Source organism: Onychomys torridus, chromosome 8, assembly GCF_903995425.1.
Source record: "Onychomys torridus chromosome 8, mOncTor1.1, whole genome shotgun sequence".
NCBI classification, from domain to species: Eukaryota; Metazoa; Chordata; class Mammalia; order Rodentia; family Cricetidae; genus Onychomys; species Onychomys torridus.
Genome location: NC_050450.1, coordinates 59,397,413 through 59,420,676, shown reverse-complemented (window position 1 = coordinate 59,420,676; position 23,264 = coordinate 59,397,413). Strand labels below are relative to the sequence as shown.

General features: G+C 44.6%; 1 protein-coding gene and 2 pseudogenes across 2 annotated transcripts in view; 2 read left to right on the top strand and 1 right to left on the bottom strand.

The window, feature by feature from the left end:
* The window catches only part of LOC118590343 (NACHT, LRR and PYD domains-containing protein 1a-like), a 65,089-nt gene extending 56,255 nt beyond the window's left edge, over positions 1-8,834 (top strand). For both annotated transcript variants that reach the window (XM_036198275.1, XM_036198274.1), the window contains 4 exons: positions 496-621; positions 1,635-1,776; positions 7,080-7,124; positions 7,534-8,834. In XM_036198275.1, the coding sequence (XP_036054168.1) occupies positions 496-621; positions 1,635-1,776; positions 7,080-7,124; positions 7,534-7,826 (606 nt within the window). In that variant the 3' untranslated portion in view covers positions 7,827-8,834. The remainder of the gene's footprint in view (positions 1-495; positions 622-1,634; positions 1,777-7,079; positions 7,125-7,533) is intronic.
* The window catches only part of LOC118588690, a 74,028-nt pseudogene extending 61,793 nt beyond the window's left edge, over positions 1-12,235 (bottom strand).
* Positions 12,236-14,141: 1,906 nt separating this feature from the next.
* LOC118588689 overlaps positions 14,142-23,264 on the top strand; it is a 42,412-nt pseudogene continuing 33,289 nt past the window's right edge.

Sequence of the window (23,264 nt, the reverse complement as noted above, 5' to 3'; positions counted from 1 at the left end):
ATCACAAAAGCGGGGCCAGGGTGGGCTGAGAGAAAACTTGAGATGCAGCTGGTGAGCCCCATGGAGAGATCCTCTACTTGGATTGGGAATGCAATTCTATAAAGAGAACATTGGTGTTTGTGAATCTGCCCTCTTCTTGGCACCCTCACACCAACTCCCAAGTTGAGTCTCCCCCAACTGCCTTTAATGTCCCTTTATCTCTGCACAGCCTTCTATGGCCTCCTTTCCACCTATCAGAAGGAAAGGAAAGATTCTCTGTGTGCAACATGTAGCCAACTCCCTTCCTCTATGGCAGGGACCCTGTTCCCACTATGAACGTGACAGGAGCCAATAATTCAACAGTCTGTGTGACTGAACACAAGGCAGAAGGATGACCAAGAGATGTCACCACCCCAACCCACTCAAATGTGCTGATCACCCACCTCACCTTATTCAGACCAGATAGATGTTGTAGCCCAGAACTCTAGTTAAATCACTGTCTGCAATGTTCCTTAGGCCATTGATGATGAAGAAATGAAGTTTCAGTTTGTTCGGATAAACAAGCCACCCCCACTAGACTCTCTTTATATTGGCTCCCGCTATACTGTATCTGCTTCCAAGAAGCTGGAAATCATCCCAAAGGTGAGCATCCAGGTGTTTGCCACTCTTCAGGGTCAGATGCCAGCCTTGGGAAACTGTGGGGCAGTTACAAGGTTTTGCAGCAAAATGAGATTGGGGAGAAAACAATTGGGGTTTGGGATGAGCAAGAATATATCAAAGTAGGCTGGGTGGTGGTGGAACATGCATTTAATCCCAGCACTCAGGAGGCAGAGGCAGACGGATCTCTGTGAGTTCAAGGCTAGTCTGGGCTACCAAGTGAGTTCCAGGAAAGACGCAAAGCTACACAGAGAAACCCTGTCTCAAAAAAAACAAACAAACAATAATAATAATAATAATAATAATAATAATAATAATAATACATCAAAGTTAGGTGGAAAGCAATTTAAGGGACCACACAGGAATAGAGACAGCCTGGAGAAGTGAGGAATTAGATTCAATATGGCACAGAGAAGGGGCCAGCCTAACATGACAGCAAGCCCTGACTTAAGATGAGCTTTCACTCATCATGGTTTGAATCTGAAATGTCTCCTACAGGAGTAAATGTTAAACACTTGATCCCCAGTTTATGCTAGTATTTGGGGAGTTGTGGAAACAAGTATGTGAGGTCTGGCCATCAGAAGCAGGCCACTAGTGGCAGGCTGTGAGGGCTATAGCCATGCCCTGCTCCCACCTCAGACTTGGATTCCTGATCCTTTGGGATATAACAGGCTGTGCCAGAAACTCCTGACACTTAGAGCGGAGCCCCAGCTTCCATGCATTTCCCACCAAGAAACTAAACAACATTAACCCTTACTTAAGTTGCTGCCAGTCAGGTTTTTGTCAGAGTGATGGAAAAGAAACAGCATGATTAGGTCCCATCTTGGCCCTTAACCTTTTGAGTAAAGATGTGTATTCAAAGGCTGTGAGTTACCTCAGTGCAAAAGACAACCAGTGTCTGATGTGGTGTGCAAGATCAAGAAAGTATGGGGGTGAGGACTGCCTTCCTTCACAGGACAAGTAGTTCATTCTCACACAGTAATTCTTTCTCTCTTCAGGAACTAGAGCTGTGCTACCGGACCCCTGGAGAATCCCAGCTCTTCTCTGAGATCTACGTTGGCCACATGAGTTCAGAGATTAAGCTGAAAATCAGAGACAAGAAACATAAGAATCTCATATGGAAAGCCCTGCTGAAACCAGGTAAAGTTAGTTTAGGTCCAGATACTCCAAAGGTTGAAGAAAGATAATGAATGGGAAAAGGTATGTTGTCACTAATTCTTGGTGTCCTGAAACAGTCAGATTAGTTATGTGGCTTTTGCTAGATCCAAAACAGGTGGTCTGACCACAGTTTAAACTATGATGCCATGTTAGTCAGCTGTTCCCAACTGTGAAAAAAATATACGAGAAAGAAAACTTAAAAATAGAAAGGTTTGTTTTGATTTATGGTCTTAGAACCAAGTTTCAGTCCATGGTCAACTGCCTCCACCCATCTCTTCGTGCCTGATGTGAGACAGGATATTATGGGCAGGGAGACTGTGTGCCTGGAGTACAGAGGGAGAGGGAGTTAGAGTGAGAGCAAGGGAGGAGAAGAGGAAGTGGGGAAGAGAAGGCGAGACAAGAGAGAAGAGGAAGAGAGGAAAGGAAGAGAGCAGAGGAGAAGGAATAAAGTCCTTGCAAGATGTTCTTTTCCAGGACATCCATCTGGTGACCAACTTCTTCCAATGTGCACTCATATAGTTTCCATTCTCAGCACTCACACAATTATGAGTGCATTAGTGTATGGTGTCATTCATAAATTCACGGCCCTCAGGAACAGTCACCTTTGAATACTTCCGCAGGACTAATCCTTCAACACATGAGCGTTATCATGGAACACATCACATCCAAATCACCACATATCCTAAGCCCCATTTTCTCAGTCCTGTATCCTGGTTTCCTCCCTTAGTACTCTTGAAATGACAGATTTTGAGATGCACAAAGCATCTGGCTCTGATTCACATAATAACTCAGCTTTAACATGAAGGAATTTTGCTAATATGAGATACTCAATTTCAAATCCATGCATAACTTTTAAATAAATTTTATTGTTGACAACTTTATACATGCATACAATACGTTCTAGTAACTCCACCATAAACACACCTTCCTGCTCCTACCTACCAGCCCCTCTTCTTTAATACAAATCTCTTTTCTACATTCATAAAGCTTTTCTTTATATCTAACAGAGTTTAAGTGGGACCATCTGTGTGCCCATAGGTTTTGCACTATCCAGTAAAACCTAGTGAGCTCTCCAGCAGGCATACAGATGGAATGTCTCCCTTGTCCCCATCATCTATTATCTGCCAATATTTTAGCAGTAAGTGGTACTATCCCTGGGAGCTGATTCCCCATGTCTAACTCACAGATGGGCAGGCTCTACTTGTGTGGGTCCATTGACAGTAGGTACAGGTGCTGTGAGTTCATGATGGCTATGGTCATGTCATGCTTAGAAGATAGCACTTCACAGCCCTTCTCCACATCTTCTGTCTCTACATTCTTTCCACTTCCTCTTCTACAATGTTCCTAGAGCCTCAAGAGTGTGTATAAATATCTACTTATACGGATGAGTACTCACCCATTCCTTATTCTCAGTATCCTGCACTGCTGTAGGTATCTGCATTCACTTCTATTCACAGCAAAGACCCTTTTCTGAGGAAAATTAAAAGTAGCCTTTGTTTGTGATATAAACATTGATGTTTAGAAGGGCATTGATTCTATGTCCATTTAGCTAAGCATCAATAGTGCTTCTCTCAAGAGACTAATACCTCCAAAGACCTAAATTTGTTTGTTTTACTAACTTTACAGTGCTAGGATTGGATTCTATTTGTGGATGGGCCTGAAGTGTAATCAGGGACTTACTGGTTGCTCCCACCACAGTTGTGCCACTACTGCAGCAATGGGACCATCTGGCCTGGCAGGATGCTTGCTGATGCTTTTCTTCCTCAGCAGCCTGAAAAACACCATCTGATTCTATAAAAGCTTAGCAACAAAAGGGAGTTTCCAACTCAGTTCCAACTTGATATCTCCACACTACATATCCAAGATGTATGGTGTCTTCAGCAATAAGGTCTTATTCACTAGTTCTGATGGGGAGCTAAGAAGAATGAAATGCACCTGTTTTCTCTTGGAGACCTCCAGGGCCTCCCTGCCCAACAGCTCCTATGGAACTGGGTTTTTGTTTTGAAATGCATTGCTTCTAAGATCTCCCCTTTCAAGACATCTTGTAGGGTGTCTTGCATTTGAACTCTTTTGTGATTTTTATATTGATTGGGTTACCAAATAATAAGTTTCATTGAGACTTTTAAATACTGTCTGCATTTTCAGTAACCCATCCCACTGACCTACTCATCACCTCCTCCCCCACCCCTCTTGCTGTTTGAATATTTCTGTCCCCAGTACGCCCTCTCTACCCTCATTTTACTGACACACTACTGTTCTCCTTTCTTCCCTAAAGCCCTGCTCATTTCTAGCTTTTTGGTTTCCAGGGGTACACTAAGTTAAATCCACAGAACTAAAGACTCCAGGATAGAAACTGCATGTGAGAGATGTGGTGTTTTTCTTTCTGGGCCTGGCTTATTTTCTTCTATATTTTTTCTGTTGTATACACTTACCTTTCACAATACTATTTTCTTCACACCTGAAAAAAATTCCATGGTATACATGTGGCAAACATTAATTATCGAATTAACCATTGATGGACATCTAGGCTGATTACATTTCTTAGCTATTGTGAACAGAACTTCCATAAACATGGTTGTGCAAATGCCTCCACAGTAGAATATATATTCCTTTGAATATATTACCAGGAGTTGGTATGGCTGGCTTATATAGTAGTTCTGTTGTCAGTTTTTAAGAAACCTCTAGATTGATTTCCACAGTGGCTGCACTAGTTTTCTCTCAAACATGCTAGTGTGTAAGTGTTTCTCTGTCCCCACATACTCCAACATTCTTTATCTTTTTGTTTGTTTGTTTTTAGGTTTATGAGACAGGGTTTCACTGTGTACAGCCCTGGCTGCCCTGGAACTCTCCCTGTAGACCAGGCTGGCCTCAAACTCATGAAGACCCACCTGCCTGTGCCTCCTAAGTGCTGAGATTAAAAGCATGCACCACCACCGTCTGGCATTCGTTAACATTTGTGTCCTTGATATTGAACATTCTCAAGGGATGAGATGGAATAATAAGTGATTTAAACTTGCATTTCCCTAATAGCTAAGTGTTTACTAGCCATGTGTATTACTTCCTTTGAGAATTCTGTTATTGCTATGGCCAATCTTAGGACTGGGTTATTTTCTTGTTGTTTAGGTTTTTGAGTTCCAAATATATTCTAGTTACTAATCTTCTGTCAGATGTTAGCTGGGAAATCATTTCCCTCATTCTTCACTAAATCTTCACTCAATTAAGTTTCCTTTGCTACATAGAACTTTTTTAGTGTCCTGAGATCCACTTTATCAACTATTGGATTTCCTTCCTCTGCTACTGGAGTCTTAATCACACAACCCTGACTTATCCTGCTGTGTTGAAATGGTCTCCCTGATTTTTCTTCCACCAGGTTCAGGGTATTGGGTCTCACATTGAGGTCTTTGGTCATCTGGAGTTGATTTATAAAAGAGAGGTATAGGCACCTAGTTTAATCTTTCCACTTATTGCTATATAGGTTTTTCAGTATCATTTGTTGAACAGGCTGTCTTTTCTCCAAAGTATATTTTGGGTCCTTTGTCAAAGACCAGTAGTAGTTTTGTGGATTTTATTTAGGTCGTGTATTCTATTCCATTGATATGTCCATCTTTTTTGCTATGGCTGTAGTATTGGTTTGAAATAAGGTGTGATGAATCTTTCCACAAAGTTGATTTTCTTAAAAATTACCTTGGACATCTGTGTCTCTTGTGTTTCCAAATGTATTTCAGCATTTTTTCCACTGTATTTGTGAAAAATGTCCCTGTCATCTTGATTGAGACTGCTTTGATTATGTACTGTGCTTTTAATAGGGTGGCTATTTTCACATATTGATTCTTCCAAACAATGACTATGGCTGGGGTGTCTTTGCAACTTCTAAGACCTTCCTCGGTTTCTTTCTTTGATGTATACCTTTACATTATTCATACAGAGAGCTTTCATTTCCATGGTTATATTTTTCTGTCCAAAATTTTGGGTTTAATTTTATTTGTTCAGCTATTGTAGACTCATTCATACTTTCAAGCTGACATGGACAAGAGAAAAAACAAAATAGTGACATTTCTTGAGTGAAGTAACAGTACAATCTTAGTCCAGCACCCACAATGCCAAAACCAAGCTCCCCTAATCAATATCTCTGGGAATGTCCAGCTCTTGACAGCTGTCAAACAGTGGTGGTTCCTGCTCCTGAGCTGCTAGAAACAGGCTTCACATGTGGCCAAAGAACAGGCTTTGCTCAGCCTTGACCTGAGTGACCCACAGGTGGAGAGCTGACCTGCCCCAGCATCAGGCCAGAGTTTGAATCTCACTCCAGCACTTTCTCTGCAGGTGATCTTAGAAAATGACTTAACTCATTTTAGTCTGACCTTCCTCACCTGTAAACGGAAGATTGGAATGAGTGACTAGTAGGATGGTTGAAAAGGTTAAATACTGTTCATACCCACCTCACAATGTGATCCTTAGCTGATGGAAGCAATGTTGCTTTTTTTAAATTAATCCAACATCTTTTACATGTTAATTATTTTTGTTGGGATTCATTAAGATCTATTCCCTTCCATGTGGGAAAGGATTCCAATACTAGAAAATTATCATGGCTCTCTTGTGTCCTCAATCTTAAATTTTTGTTTTTAATTCACAGTCCATCAGTCGTTGTCTTCATTAGATGCTCCAGTTTATCTATGAGTGTAAGGAATATCATCCTTCCTTCATACAAATAGAACCAGGGCTTCCAATACTACAAACAGCATCCTTCAGATGACTTCACTGAGCTGTTAGAGCAGAGTGAATTTAGGGTCTTCTCAAACCCTTGGGGATTATTCATGAACTGAAATGTATTAACCCCTTTCACTTGTTGGAAAACCAACTCACTGTTCTCATGTCCTCAGTTTTACTCCACATTGGTTCAGCCATCAAATCAAAAACATGCATTTGTGGCATGTGAGTGTACAAGGTCAAACAAGGACAAGAAAGTAGTTTTCTACCCAGGATCAAATGTCAAATCATTTAAGGCAGCAGGGGACTTGGATAGCTCTCCACAGGGAATACAGTCTAAGATAAAATTGAGGATATGATCCTATGGGAGAAATATCTATTGCTCATTCACATGTCTTCTCCCTCAGTGATGATAGGACTGGTGCCTAGATCCCCTGTGTGAGTAAGTTCACCTTCCAGATTATATCAGAATTTCTGTAGTTCATTCTCAAAAAACTCAAGCATGGGTAGGAGTTTCACAGTGTGCACTGAATGTTGGTGAAAGGCATCATTACAGATGCTTCATCTCTCCTTTCTTCCAGAGGACCTCAGACCTGCACTGCCCATGATTCCTGCAGCCCACAAAGGTCAGTATAAGAAGTCAGAGAAACCAATAGTATTCTGCTGGTAGATCATCTGATCTTTAGGAGAAGGGCAGTGAGAAGGAGGGAGCCACACTTTGCAAACCTCACCAGGACAGGTAGGAGAGGTGCATGCCCAGGGCAGAGTTCCTCTCATGCCCCTTGCTGCTTCCCATGTTGACAATAACTCCACCCACTCCCAACCTGAACACCCCACCAGAAACCCCTCCCCTTGGTCAAGCAAATTGTCACACTAATAAACTGGCCTCAGGAAGGTACAGATTTTTTTCAAATGACCTTTCAGAGAAAGAAGGGAACCAGAAGAGGTACATGAAAAAAAAAAAAAAAAAAAAGAAGTGGGAAGCCCATGGAGGAGCCCTTCTTTGCTCAGTACCCGTCTCATCTTCACCCTTAGCTGTTCCTGCTTTGCTGCACTTCGTGGACCAGCATCGGGAGCAGCTGGTGGCCCGAGTGACATCAGTGGACCCTGTCTTGGACAAGCTGCATGGTGCTGTGCTGAGTGAAGAGGAGTATGAGGCAGTGCGGGCTGAAGCCACCAACCAAGGCAAGATGAGGAAGCTCTTAACCTTCAACAGGTCCTGGAGCTGGACCAGCAAAGACCGAGTCTACCAAGCTCTGAAGGAGATCCATCCTCACCTGATCATGGACCTCTTTGAAAAGTCAGGCGGGATCTCTGTGGGATCTTGACATTTTAGTGGCTGAGAGGCAAGTACTCTCCTTTGAGTCCTGGCTCTGCCTGACATTCCTTTGGTCCTCAGTTTATCTATAAACCAGTGGCCATCTGAGATGCCTTTTTCATGGTACTGTTTCCAGGACACCCCTTGGGGACCCAGCTGTTCCTCCTTAGCCTTCTGCAGCCAGATGTTCACATGGGATAAGCATCTCAGAAAACTTCCAGTGAAGCCAGCAAGTCTACTCAGGCCCTGTTGAACCTGCTCTCATGGCCTGTGTGGCCCGGCTTGTGCCCACATGACCCACAGTGATACAGGCATGATGGGAATAAAGGAATGGACACAAGGAGATGGTCCTTTCCCTGGAAAGTCAATATCTTATGAATAGGAAAGGATGGGGGCTTCTCATTCATTTCCCACCCCTTTTTCCCAAATAATTTTTATATAACTTTAGGTATGTAGATATATAAGTATATAAATCAAACATTTTTACTGAATATAAATCTTAAAGAATTTTATATTAAAACAACTGCTTGTTATAATATAATATTACCATTTGTTAAAGATGACAGCAAATTTGAAAATTAGTGAGATGGACCATTTATCTTTGCATGGGGAATTAAATCTTGGTTGAATACTTGATGCTGTAGACACAGGGAAACTTCAGTGTCTCTCAGACTTGGTGGATTTTTGCATCTCTCGTGCTTTACACAGATGTGCAATGCACATTCCCAGTTGGAAATTGTGTCCTAACCCCAAGCCAAAATTCACTTACCATCCCTTTTTGTAACTCAAGTCAGAAACTCAAAACACAAATTTTAAAATCAAATGCTCTCACGTAATACAATGTAAAGATATTCTAACATGATACATGATAAAGAATGAAAATAGGAAAATATTTAAATCTTAATATTTTATAATTAATCTGTCATGTTTCTATGAGAGCAGAAAATCATGTATGCACAGGGAAAATACTGTAATCACAGCAAACAATAGCCTAGACTCTGAGCCAAGGTATTTCAGAATTCACTGGGGAAGTGTGATCTGTTGGCTCAAGCAGAGCGAAGTACTCATGCTGTGTGCTCAGAACCACAGGTGTGAGGAAGTCACATGATGGAAGGTGGTACCCACTGCAGAAACATCTGCATATACTGTGCATATCTTGGCCGTTGCGTGTGCACAAACCTTTTTTTTTTTATTTTATAATTTAATTTAATTTAATTTTACAAATCAGCCATGGATTCCCCTGTCCTGCCTCCTCCTGTCCCCAGCCCCACCCTCCCCCCAGTCCACCCCCATTCCCATCTCCTCCAGGGCAAGGACTCCCCTGGGGATTCAGCTCAGCCTGGTAGATTCAGTCAAGGCAGGTCCAATCCCCTCCTCCCTTCACCCATGCTGAGCAAAGTGTCCCAGCATAGGACCCAGGCTCCAAACAGCCAGCTCATACACTATGGACAGGTCTGGGCTCCACTGCTTGGGGGCCTCCCAAACAGTTCAAGCTAATCAACTGTCTCACTTATCCTATCATGGTAGAACTCTCATCCAGTGACTGATGGAAGCAGATGCAGAGATCCACAGCCACGCCCCAGGTGGAGCTCTGGGAGTCCAATCAGAGGTGGAGCTCTGGGAGTCCAGTTGGCGAGAAAGGAGGGATTGTATGGGTGGGTAAACCTTTTGTTCTTGGCAAAATTTTGCAATGGCCATATTTAGTTCCATCATCCCATAAGGAGGTGGGATTCACAGGTTAAGAAACTGATGTATAAGTTGGGGATTTAGCTCAGTGGTAGAGCGTTTGCCTAGCAAGCACAAGGCCCTGGATTCCGTCCTCAGCTCTGGCAAAAAAGAAAAAGAAAAAAAGAAACTGATGTACAATGTTAAGCTTGATGACTGAACAGAAGACTCCGTGGTTCAGAGCCCTGGTTGCTATTGCCGAGATCAGAGTTCTGCTCTCTGCACCATCATCAGGCAGCTCTCTCCTGTGAATCCAACTCCGTGGGGTGTAACAGCCGACTTTGGACTCCATGAGCACTGACACACAGGTTCACATTCGAATACACACACACACACACACACACACACACACACACACACACAATCACTTAATTTTTAAAAAGATGATAAAGTGGGATTCCTCTCCACTGCTCACCCACCTACCACAATGGCACTTGAGTCTTGCAAGGCTGTATACTTGTCCGGAGGGTGTCCCTGCCAGTCTCTATCCCCAGACCACCCTATTGGTGAAATTGTTAAGGCCACTCCACATAGTTAAAAGGGAGGTTTGTTTAGTGGTGTAACTTACAAATGAAGGGATAGGTAACAGGGTCTGGCAAAGGTATGGCGCAGTCTGGCCGTGTTCTCTGGAGAACTCTGCTCAGTCTACCTCCAGTGTCCAGGGTCCAGGCACCAAGAGAGCCTGCGCATTTGGATCCTGGGTCTTCAGCGTCCTCTCTCAGCCCCGCCTTGTAGGTGTGACCATTACCGAAGCCTCAATGGGGGTTGGAACTTTCAGGCCAAGGCTGGAATGGCTACCCACTCACCACCCACTTTCCCTCTGCATCAAGCTTCTGCTCCCCTCCCTGCCAGAGCCGTTAACCCGGCTTCTGGGTAACTCCCATCTTTTTATTCCTCTGGACTCTGCAGATGCAAAGTAGAAGCAATCTGGACAGTGGCCAAGAGTTTTTTGCTGCTTCAGTCAGATACTGGCACATTCACAGGGAAAGTAGTTAGAGAATAAAATCTCTCGTATTAATTTTCCTTCTGAGAAATGTCATGATGCCCTTTCTGTGCTGGACGTCTCAGGACGCGATCTGCGCAGCCTGCACAGCTGTTGTCATTTTAGTACAAACACAGTGTGGTGTCACAAGAGACTCCAGAACCTGCGCTAAGTTTCAGATCCTTTAGTAAGTCCTAAAGGGACAATAAGTATTTAGAAATGGAGACTTTAAAGTATACTTTCATCCAACAGGAGCCAGTGATTAGGGAGAGCTGTGCTTTACACAATGAAAAAGAAGTTTATTGACAAGTTTACACCCTTGTGTTGTTGATAGTTAAACACAATTGTAACAATAAACTTCTGAAAGATGAACTTTAAGATGATTAAGACTTCACCATTTTTAAATGTCCTACTATAGTCAGTAGCTTGCCTAAGGAAAACTTATTTGACATGAGGCTGTAAAATGCCTGATAGGGGAACAGACTTCTTTTTTATCTGTAAATACCCACTAGTGAAGAATGTTTTGTGTCAAATTACCAGCTGTGGTTTTCCTGTCAATAAAAAGTGTTTATCATGGTTGGGGGTTTAGCTCAGTGGTAGAGCGCTTGCCTGGCAAGCACAAGGCCCTGGGTTCGATCCTCAGCTCAAAAAAAAAAAAAAAAAAAGTGTTTATCAGTGCGACCTGCCACCAACAGTCACAACAGAGAGTGGAGGGAACCTGCTTCTGTGCCTGAACAGTGGGGAGTGAGGAGGTGGCTGCATTTTCCTGCCTGGTCCTTTCTTACATCATAGAATTTTTAATTTAACATTTTGTATCTTCCAGGAGAAACATTACAAAATCTAAAACCAAAAGCTTGGCTCTTGAAATCTCAAATGTTTATTTTTTTTTTTTTGCTCAAATGTTTAAAGGTGTTTTGTTTTGTTTTGTTTTACCAAAAACATCTTTATTTTTTTAGTCTACCAAAAACTCTTATCACAAAATAATCATGATTAGCATAGAAAAATGGGCATATGTCATCAAAGCATTTCCCTTTAACAAAAATTCATTTAATACAATATGAACATTAAAAATTTGGGGAGGAGGAAAGCCAGTATCTAACAAGGAAATCCATTGTTACTTCAGGCTCTTCTCCTCCAGGAAGCAGCACTGTTACATTGTTTCCATTTAGAGAAATCTAGTATGATTTTGTATCCTTGTGCTGATACTTTGTTTGTGATCTAACAAATAAAGCTTGAGGAGCTAGCCCCTAGTTAGCCATAGAGGCCTGGCAGTGGTGGCACACACTTTTAATCCCAGCACTAGGGAGGCAGAGGCAGATGGATATCCGTGAGTTCAAGGCAACCCTTGGCTACACGAAATTGATGCAGTCTAAAAGAGAAACAGAGCCAAGCAGTAGTGGCACACACCTTTAATCCCAGTATTGGGGAGTCACACCCCTTTAATCCCAGCACTAGGAATGTGGAGACAGGAAGTGATATGGCTGGGCAGAGAAAGGAATATAAGGCAAGGGGGAGACCGAAGTTCATTGCCTTCAGTCTGAGGATTCATAGGCCCCCTCTGGTCTCAGGATTCAGTAGAGACCAATTAGAATTCTTGATATATATATATTTCTTCCTCTGGTGTAATTTCAGACTGTAACATCTTCCAATACCATATTGATAAAATCATCAAGACATAGAAGTGTACCAACAATTTCTTTATCACTCCTCATCACAGTGTCAATTCTTCATCCCATATTCTTGTCCATAAGGTCTAGTGGCAGGAGCTGCCACAAGTTCATGGCCGTGCTAGCTGCTGTGACCACACAGGAAGCACATTTTGCTTTTAACAAGCTTGCAGTACCTCCTTCAGGGTGTAGCCACCATGAGGGGTCTGGGCTGTGTATCAGCTGGTGAATGACACAGACCTCTGAATCCTGGACATCTCCATCTTGCAGCAAGCTTGAATGAGGCTAATCTGACTTGCCTGACTGCAGTGAAACAAGAGAACCTTCCCAAGGGCAGTGTTTGCTCACCTCTGCTGCATTCACACTAGGTGGCGCTAGGAAGCAAAGTTTCATCAATTCTAAGACAGAGCCAAAGGATTTATGAGTTTGGTAGAGAGGGTGGGGCAACTGCAGGGGAGGGGTTCATGCCAATACCTGAGGTCTTCCATTGCTCCATGAGTAATCTCTAATAAATTCATTGCTATCCACTAAGATGAGATTAATGCGTCACTCTTTGTGCTGTAGAAATGTCGGGGGCAGATGTTAATTTTGCATCTCCCCAGAAAAGTCACACAATTGGTCAACAAATTTGAGCACATGCAAATGAGACTACACAATAGATGCAGATACAAACTATGTGAGAAAATGTATATAATCAAGTGTTACTAAAACATTATCAGATTATTTAAACTCAAGAAATTTAATTTTACCTATTGTTTCATTTCTTCTCTTGTCTAAACAGTCCAAGAGAAGTTATAAACGATTCTACAAAGTACATGTAGCAAGTGTGTGATTTTCAGACTTCTGAGACCACACCTTAATAAAATAGATTAAGATTTGTAAATCCAACCATGAAGTTTTATGTTAAATTACTCACCTAATCTTGCAGTGTTTTCATACTATAGTAACACAGTTTGAAATTATTTTCATGTATTTCTTGAATTACTTACCAAATATGTTCTAGCATAAAATAATCTATTGACTGAATATCTTTTGGATGGAAAATGTTTTAGATAATAAAATAATAAGGGAGTTGTTCTAAAGTAAAATGACAAGCAAAAAAAAAAAAAAAAACACTCATTGGTGACAAAAGTATTTATTAATAGGCAAAAAAAAAGCCTTACTGATAAATGGGATAACTTCATGTAGAAGAACGATCCTCTCCTCTACCCTGCAGAGCACTCAACTCCAAATGCATCAAGGACATTAACACAGGACCTGAAACCCTGGATCTGCTAGAGGGAAAGTGGAAAAAAGACTTCCTTATGAAGACAGAGGGAAAGCCTCTCTGAAGAGGACTCTAGTCATCAAGACGATGGGACAAATTGACAAGTGGGACAATAGGAAATTAAGAGGTTATAATTTGGGACTCACCCATATTGGTGTCTGAGGACCACACAGCCAATGGAGTTGTGCTAATCTGGATGGCTTGTGCTGCCACCTGGGTGGTCATGGTGACATCCAAGGCCAGGCTGTGGTGTAGGACTATGTCTGGGTCCATGGCCCTACCACAGCCAGGGTCTGGGTTGATATCCATGGCTCCTGATACCACTGAAGGCCATGCAAATTATGGGTCATCACCTGAGGCCAGGTGGGGATGTGAGGGTCATGCTATAGCTGGGGCTATACAGATCTGAGTAACCTGCACTGCTACAAGGTGAAGTGGTAGTATCCAGGCCTGAGCTGCAGCTGAGAGCCTTGTCTGGGTCCATGGTCCCACCACAGCTGGGGTCTCTAATGTCTGGCCTGTAGTGCCACCAAAGGCCACATGGATGCTGAGGGTCTAAGCTGCATCCTGTGACCATGTTGGTGTCCAAGGGCTGTACTGCCACCAGGACCACATCAATCTGAATGGCCTGTACAGCCACATGGGACTATGGTATTGTTCTGGCCTGGGTTACTGCCATAGGCCATGTCTGAGTCCATGGCCCAACAGCAACCCGGGTCTGGGCAGATAATGTCCATGTTACAGAAGGTCATAGGAACTATGGGTATTGAAACCATGCTGAGCCAGCCCTGCCCCTCACTGGCCCCAGGATAGGTTTTCCTGACCCTTGCAGGACACTGCAGCAGCAGAGCTGGTCCCACGCCGCCATGGGAGAGCTGACCTCCACACTCAGGAGAGATGGCCCCAATCCTCACCACAGGCATGGAAGAGCTGGCCCTGATGACATGGACCTAAGAGAGTTGGCTCTGCCTCTCACCTGAGGGGGTGGTCCTAGTGGCAAGGACTGAACAGCTCAGCTACCATCCAGACCCACATCTGGGCCTTGGGTTGGCCCACCCTAACATCTGCCCCATCTATGACCTGCTGGAGTGTGTGAAGGGACTGGTTCTGTGTAATGCAGGCTCTCCATGACTCAGGGCAAGAGCAGGATGTCTGAGAGGTATTTCACTGAGAACCCAGTGATGATGGTATGCTAGAGGCTTTGAACCTGACAAATGATTCATTGCAATGAACATTTTGCAGGTGTTGGACAAAAGGAGATATTGAGTGGCACACTGCAGCTTCCAATGCCACTAAGATGAATGAAGAAGTGTTGGAAAGATGGAGGAGTGAGGTGGGTTTTTTGGTTTGGTTTGGTTTGGTTTGGTTTGGTTTTAATTAATTTGGGGAAGCATGCCGCCCAGGTGTGGGGTAGATATGGAAAGACTGGGAGGAGAGCGGGATTGGGGTGCATGATGTGAAATTTCCAAAGGCTAAATAAAGATTTGTGTAAAAATTAAAATAATAATAATTTGGGAGTCACAAGTGAAGTCCATGACCATCATGGCTAAGAGCATGGCAGCAGGCAGGCAGGCATGGTGCATGAGAAGAAGCTGAGAGCTGACATCCTGATCCACAAACAGCATGCAGAGAGAGAATTAGAGACACTGGGACCTGTGTGGGCTTTTGAATCCTCAAAGCCTACCCCAGTGACACACCTCCTCCAACAAGGACACATTTCAAATCCTTTCCAAACAGTTGCACTAACTGGGGACCAGACATTCAAAGATATGGAGACCAGTATCACTCAACTATCTCAGCATCTCACCGCAGCCAAAATGGCAAATTATGAATAAAACAACCACAAAAGACAAATACAGCTGAGGGTATGGAGAGCAAGCAAGTAAGCAGCACTCCTCTATGGGTCTCTGCATCAGCTTCTGCCTCCAGTTTCCCACCCTCACTGCCTTTGATGGTGAACTATTATATGGAACTGTGAATGAAATAAACCCTTTCCTACACACACACACACACACAAAAAAAAAAAAAAAAAAAAAAAAAAAAAATTACCATCTCTCATGAGGAGACAGAGCAGGGAGCAAGGGCCACATAGGAGAACTGCTCACTGGCTTGCTCTCCAGGGCTTGCTCAGCCTGCTTTCTTACATAGCCCAGGACCATCTGCCCTGGGGTGGCACATCCCACCATGGGTGTGGCCCTCTTGTATCAATCATGTTTATTCAGTATTTCACACAACAGGCACCTGCCACCAAGCCTAATGTCCTGAATGGGGTCACAGGGTTACACCTGGTGAAAGAAGAGGACTGACCCCTGAGTGTTGTTCTATAACTTGAACATGTACTCTGTGGCACACACACACACACACACACACACACACACACACACACACACACAAATAAATGTTCATATTAAGAAAAGCCACCTCTCAGAGACTGTGAGCACCTCTATGATGATATTGTGGGTCAGGCACTAACTTGGGCTCCAGGGACACAACAACCAATAAACCCACTTCATCCAGTCTTCCAAGAGTTCCCATACTCTTTGTAGGTAGAAGTGACAGAAAAAAAGCAAGTCTGTGCTGTTGGGTGGTAACAAGTGTCAAACAGAAGAATGAAGGAGGATAATTCTGGAAGGGCAGCACTGCTTCAGAAAGTGGGGAGCAAGCTTCTGACTAGTGGGAAGTCATTCCAAAAGAACGGAGAAGCCAGTGCAAAGGTCCTGAGGTGAGCGAGTTCCTGGTGTGTTCAAGGAACAGAAAGGTAGAGCAGATAACCCACAACAGAGTGAGTGGGGAGCATGAAGTGGGATCTAATGTCAGAAAAGGGCAGGGTGGGATGGAGAGGGTCATGTAGACCCACTGAAAGGAACCAGTATTTTTTCCCTCACTGTGAGATGGAAAGGACACAAAGGTTTGACTAAGAGGTGACTTGAACTAATTTACATATTAGATTGTAACTCTGATTTTAAGACTGAGAATAGACCATAAAGCATCAGCTGGGAGATTTAGGAAGCTGGAACACAGACCCAGGATGCTGGCTGGACCAGCAGTCTCCTTGGGCACAGTGAGAAGAGTCAGATTGTAGATCTGTTCAAAAGCCAGTGTCAGGGCTGGGGAGATGGATCAGTGGGTAAAGCACCTGCTATGCAAGCATGAGGACATTTGCTCTGATCACAGCATCCTCACAAATGCATGCTGGGATGACTACAGGCTTGTGTTCCCAGAACTAAGGAGGAGGAAACAGGAGTACTCCCACCCAGATGGCTAGCTAGACTATCCAAATCCATAAACTCTGAGTTCAGTGGAAGACTCTTCCTCAGTAAAAGGACTGGAGAGCACTCAAGGACTGTGGCCTTACAAAACAAATGAGCCCAGACACATACAAGCATGCACACACACACACATCATACACCTAAAAAAAGGATGGTGTCAGTGGAAAAGGAAGATTTGGGAAGAGTTTGTAACACAAAATGACCAGTGGGTCTAGAGAAATCATTCAGAGGTTAAGAGCACTTGCTGCTCTTCCAGAGGACCTGAGTTCACATCAGAGCATAGCACCCACATCTGGTGGCTAACTGTCACCTATAAATCCAGCTCCAGGGAAATCCTATGTTTTCTTCCACTCCTCAAATGCACCCACACACATAGCATACTCACAGATTTACACACATGCACACAGAATAAAAATAAAAATTTTAGAAGTGAGAGACCCAGTGTTTGAGGCCTAAAAAGCTATTTACTAAAATGAATAGCCAACAGGTGAAGCAGTGGAGGGGAGGAAGAGAAGAGAAAGAGAAAGAGAGAGAGAGAGAGAGAGAGAGAGAGAGAGAGAGAGAGAGAGAGAGAATACTGTGGGATGTCTTTCTGTATGCTATGAATATATGTTGTTCCCATTGGTTAATAAATAAGCTGCTTTGGCCTTATGGCAAGGCAGCTTAGAGGCAGGTGGGAAATCCAAGGAGAGAGACAGGGAAGAGAAAGGCAGAGTCTAGGGAAATGCCAGCCTGCCGCCTGAGGAACAACATGCCAGCAGACCGGTAAAGCCATGGAACATGTGGCAAAACCGATTAATAGACATGGGTTAACTTAAGATGATAGAGCTAGCTAGCAAGAAACTTAAGCCATTGGCCATCCAGTTTGTCATTAATATAAGCTTTTGAGTGATTCTTTTATAAGTGGCTGCAGGACTGCAGGGCCAAGTGTGACCAGAGAGACTTCAGGCTACAAGAAAGAGAGTAAGGATCTAGAGTGATCAAAGATTTTGCAAACCCATGATGTCCCACATAGTAAATGGACAAAACTGAGGCTCAAGTAAGTTAATCCTAAACTCAGGGAGTTGGGGCCTCAGTAAGTCTTGATAAAGCTCCTGAGCTGGATCCTCCAACCCAGGGCTCATCAAAACTCTAGAAATTTGTAGTGGTATTTCACAAGAGGAAACAAGCTGAGCAGAGTCATTTTCAGCCTGAAGGCCCAAAGATCTGAAAACCTGCCAAAAGACAGAGATCGTCTGCGCAGGCTCCTGATGCCTGGCTTTGTGTACGGAGCCAAGATCTCTTTCACTTTCAAAGGATGTGTTTACTAGCTGAGGGCTCTGTGATTCACACAGCTGCCTTGGCCTGAGACACACACATCAGTGGGCCCCACAGAAGAGCAGGTGAGTAGTGGAACTCAGAAAATGCCCCCAACTATGAGAGGTGAGGAAGGACATTCCCTGGCAAGACTCTACTAAGAGGGTGTTGTGGTAGACCTGGGGTTCCATCCTGAGAGATAGGGTCAAAGCCCCACCCTGTGTGGACTCTGAAGGCCCACTCAAATGGGTAGTAGGCTGTTGGGTGCTCTAATATGCTGCACGTACCTACACTTACCATAGGCTCCTTGGATGACCTACCAGGATGACTCTCCCCTCTCCTGTCCACACTGCTCTTTTATTTTCTCCCTGGGTGATTTGTCCTTCCTGTTAGGAAGCTGGCTCTGGATTATCACCCCTGTGTGATGTCCTGGGCCAGGAGGTTTCTAAAGAGACTTTCAAAGGGGTTAGCCTGGACTCAACCATGGCCTCTGAGCACCACTCTGGGCTGCATCTCACCACCTCACCTTCTGTCAAGGCAGTAGCTGAAAAACTGACCTCATGAATGTAGTAGGTTCCAGGAAAGAAGAAGGTAGGGACCACAAAACAATGGGTGTTACGCACATCCCATTCCTCCATCTCTCTGTTCTCATATCCTCTCTTCCTGCTATCCTCTAACATTCTAGGCCCTTTTTTCCACGCTTCCCCATCCTTTCTTACCTTCATTCTCCCATATGCTAATGCTCCAAGCTGTCCATCCCCAGGTCCATCTCCTCCCACTCCTCCATCTGCCAACATCTCATCACCCATCCTTCATCCCTCTGATTCTCTCATCCTCTCATCTCCTATGCTTTCTATCACTACATCTTCCCACTCCTCCTGCCTCCCAGCCCCCACCCTCCTCCTCCCTGCTGCCTGTCACTTTAAAGACTAGACCTGGGTCCTTCCCTGCATCCTCACATGATCAGATCTTCCAGTGCATCCTCCTGTCTTCTCCTTCCTGTAACTCTTCCTACCTCCCAACACCATCTAAACACAGATAGTTTAGTTTTAAACCTGGGATCTGACTGCTGAACAGAGTTCACCAGGCCCAGAAACATGATCCCAGTGAGAGCCTTGCCTTGGAGGTAGTAAAGGGCAAGGCACTGGGAGACCACTATCCCCTGTGTCCAGATGCCCATTGTCCCCATTCCTAGGGCAGACATATGTGACAGAACAAAGTATCGCTTGGCCTACTACTTGGAGCAACTGAATAAGGAAGAGCTGAAGGAGTTCCAGTGTCGGGTGCTAACCCAAGTGGCTCCGTCAACCAGTGTCATGGATGTGGCCTCAAACCTGGTTATTTGGTATGGGAAACATCGGTCCTGGTACCTGGCCTTCCAGACCTGGGAGAAGATGGGCATGAAGCAGCTCTGCAGCCAGGCCCAGCAAGAGAAGGACCTGGTGCTGAGTGAGTACACACAGGACCCCAATCCTCCCTTCACTGTGACTCTATCACCATCACTAGCCCTCCTGTCAAGCCTTAATTGGGGCAAGCTAACCTGTCAAAAGAGGTCACAGACTCCATCCTTGGCTGGAACTAGAAGTCTTGCTGGAATCTCTTACTGGACCTATAAGCTCCACATCCCCTTCTACTCAGATGCATTCTCAGGACCCCATGTAGTGTAGGGAAAAGGGGTTGGCTAAAGAAACCCACCCTGACCCTGGAGCCCAGAACTAGGGAAAGATGGCTCAGATGAGGCCAGTGAAAGAAACACAGTTTGGCTCACATCAGAGCCATCTCTGCCCCTGGTGACTTGTGAAACCAACCAATCATAAAACAGGACAGTAGAACCCTGGCCCTGGGGCCCAGGACCAGGAAAAGAAATACAGGTTTGGGACCTGAGCCAGAGAAATGAACACTTTATCCCCAAACCCAGAACCAAGGAAACACACCCTGACTCTGAAACTAGTGCCAAAATAACACTCTTGGTCCCCAGAACCAGAGTCAGTGAAAGAAATGTGCCCTGGCCTTAGAGGTAGTGTCAAAAATCTAAGTAAGGCCAGTAAAAGAAAACACAGTTTGGCTCAGATCAGAGCTATTTCTGCCCCTGGCCAACTGATTTGTGAAACCAACCAATCACAGAGCTAGACAGTAGAACCCTGGGCCCCAAGTCAACCCCTGGTTGACTCTGCCCCAAAGACGTCCTATATAAACCGCCCTGCCTGGTCAGTATATATATATATATGGAACTGTTCTCTCCACCCTGGTAGAGGCAGCTACTCTCCTGGACTCCTTCTTCCCAAATAAATCTCTTTCTCAAAAGAGTTTTGAGTGTGAAGATCTTTATTCACTGGCATAGAGAAGATCCTTGCTGAGATGTCCCTCAGTGGACAAAGCAAGGAGGAGCTAAACAGAAGATCCTTGCTGAGACGTCCTTTAGTGGACAGAACAAGAAAGAGCTGAAAAAGTAACATTTTTCTCTGGAGTCAGAGAAGATTGCTACATTTCTTCAGGGGTTTCCCCTTTTTGCAAAAGAAGCAACATCTTAGGCCAGAGAAGCAGAGCTCTGCTAGAAAGCCCCCTTAAGTGGGGGCTGAGCAAAGCTCAGCTGTAGTGGCTCTCCAGGAGAGGAGCAGGATTGCTATATTCTGTGGAGAGACCATCCCCCACCACACCAGGTATAGCCTGGCTTTCCCCCAAAGTCAGGATACCCTTCCCTGCAGAACTTCTGGCAGCTCCAGGCCTGACTTTCCCAAACAGTCAGGATACCCTTCCTTGCTGAAGCAGTTCTAGGCCTGACTCTCCCAAGCAGTCAAAAAAAAAAAAACTTCCCTTCCAGGGTTGAGCTGTCTCTTTGCAGCTCCAGCTGTCAGAGCTGTCTGAAGCAGCTCAAGGTGTTACCCAACTCCCCAAGTAGTCAGGATACCTTTCCCCAGAGTTGCAAAACTCACATTTTGGTGCCCAAACCTGGGACCAAACCCACAGAGTTGCAACAAATTTACTTATATGTATGTAGTTCTCACAGGCCCTGGGAAAGAACACTCTGAAGCTGCAGCAGGGAGAAGCTGACATTCAGAAGGGCACTGACAGGGGTAAACACAGGGGTCAAGTCAGCTCCCAAAAGGAGCTGTACTTGTGTACCATAGTGAGTTGCTAGTGACCTGGGAGCTAGACAAAGGCGGGCTCCATCATGATATTACCACCCTGGGTAAGTCATCTCACTGCCTTCTGCCTCTGTTTCTCCATGTGGAAAACAGAGTAAATACCTGCCTTCTTGGGATCTGTGAGCTAAATTATGATCCATATCAGAGTTTAACAAGTAATAAATGATCAGTAAGTACAAGTGTCTTTGATTGCTGCTATTGCTTAATTATTGTTTGCAACCCTGGAAGGTGGAAGCTCATAGCCACAAATGAAGGAGTTAAAGATCAGGGAGGACCAATGACTCACACAGAGAAGGAAGAACCAGGGAAAGTGCATGAACTTCATGGCCCCAGATTAGAACCATATCCCTGCCACACCTGTGAGAACATCATTCCACACTGAGTCTGTGAGAGAGGGTGTGGAGGTTTAGCAGATGAACTTCAGTGTCTCTCCTGGGCTCTTGACTCTTCCTGAAAGATACCCAACCACTATCTCATTCCCACAGCCCATCATCTCTCATTACTCAGTTCTCCAAGTACATCTAACATGGAGTCCTCCAGCCAGCTTGCTACTATAGAGGTTATCTCAGACCATGAATCTTCATGTGACCAGATGCCCAAGAAGAAAACTTTTAAAAAGAAACCTACCAAGTCTGGGTGCAGAACGAGAGGTAAGCTGGGCCAAAAGCCCTGCGTGGGGCTGTGAGACAGCAGAACATCTCTTACTATGGAAGGGGGAGGGCTGTAAAAGAAGCATGGAGCAGCCAGAATGGGGTATTGAGAAGAACAAGGGAGAAATGCTCTTTCTGGGCTCTGCAGTGCTGAAATTGCACTTGATAGATGGGGAAACTGGGACCCATGTGGGTCAGGCAGTGAGTCTAGCCCAACTGGCACCCAGCCTGAGCTCAGCTCATGATGTTGGTGTAGCTGAAGATCTGTGAGGTCAGAGCCTCCAAGAAGGTCTCTTTTCTCCAGGTGAACTCTGAGAAGAGATCAGGCTCAGGCTTCAGCCTCAGCAAATTTCTTCTCTTGATTTCTCTTATTTTAGTCTCATTAACTTCAACCTAAGCCCTTGCTTCTTCCTTCTTTCAATGACTTACTTAGCCCACCCTTCCCCTTCTCAGCACAGTCCACACCCTTGCCTCTTCCTCTTTTAACCTCAATAGCAAGCAGCCACCTGTGTCCCAGTGCAGACAGACTAGAGAGAGAAGCACACTGGTCCAAGTTCACAAGCACTCAGAATCAGATTCAGGGCAGAAATCTAGAACAATCCTGCCTAGGATGGTGATTCCTCCACTCTGCTATTGCTTGTAAAAGTCCAGCCCTCTCCCACTCTTTCTCTCTCCCTTCAGAGCCCATTCTTACCCCATAACACAACCAGCTTTGGCAATGGTGGCTACAAGATCACACTCCACTGCCCTCGGGTGTTACTACTTCCTGTGTGATGTGGAACAAGTTTAGTATACCACTGTCTCTCATTAATGTCCTTTTGTTAAAGCCACCAGGAGAGAATAAGGCCACTACCACAATTCTTGAGCCAAATTTGAAGCAAGCTTTATCAAATATTGGCCAGGACAATGAATACTGGCCAGCTTTATCCCTCGGACTCCCAAAGAATGGCAGTGAAATACGTTAGTTAGAAACTTATAAAGGCCATACCCATAAGGCTACATACTTCCCACCTTCATCCATCAGGGACAAGCATGCATCCTGATGTACTTCCTGCCTACATTCCACCCACCTATGTGTGATCAAGCACATCCTGTGCAGTTGAGGCAACTAAACTCGTTTACAGAAGCAAAAACACATGGCTTGTTATCTTACAGAAAAAACAAACCCCAGCATTCAAGGGTGCCTTACTGAAAGGGTATATGGCAATCGTTTGACTAGCACTGGTTACCGCAGTGGCCATGATTTGGCTGGCAGTAGAAGAGTCAATGAAAGGGTATATGGCAGTGGTGGTCGGCTCTAGATCTGCTACCACAGTGGCGCGGGTGACTGGAACTTGATACCACGGTGGCAGTTTGCTGTGGCAGAAGAGTCACAAGCCATGGTTACCAGAGTTAGAATGGGCTTTACTAGAGAGAAGAGGGGATAGAACAGAGAGAGAGACACAG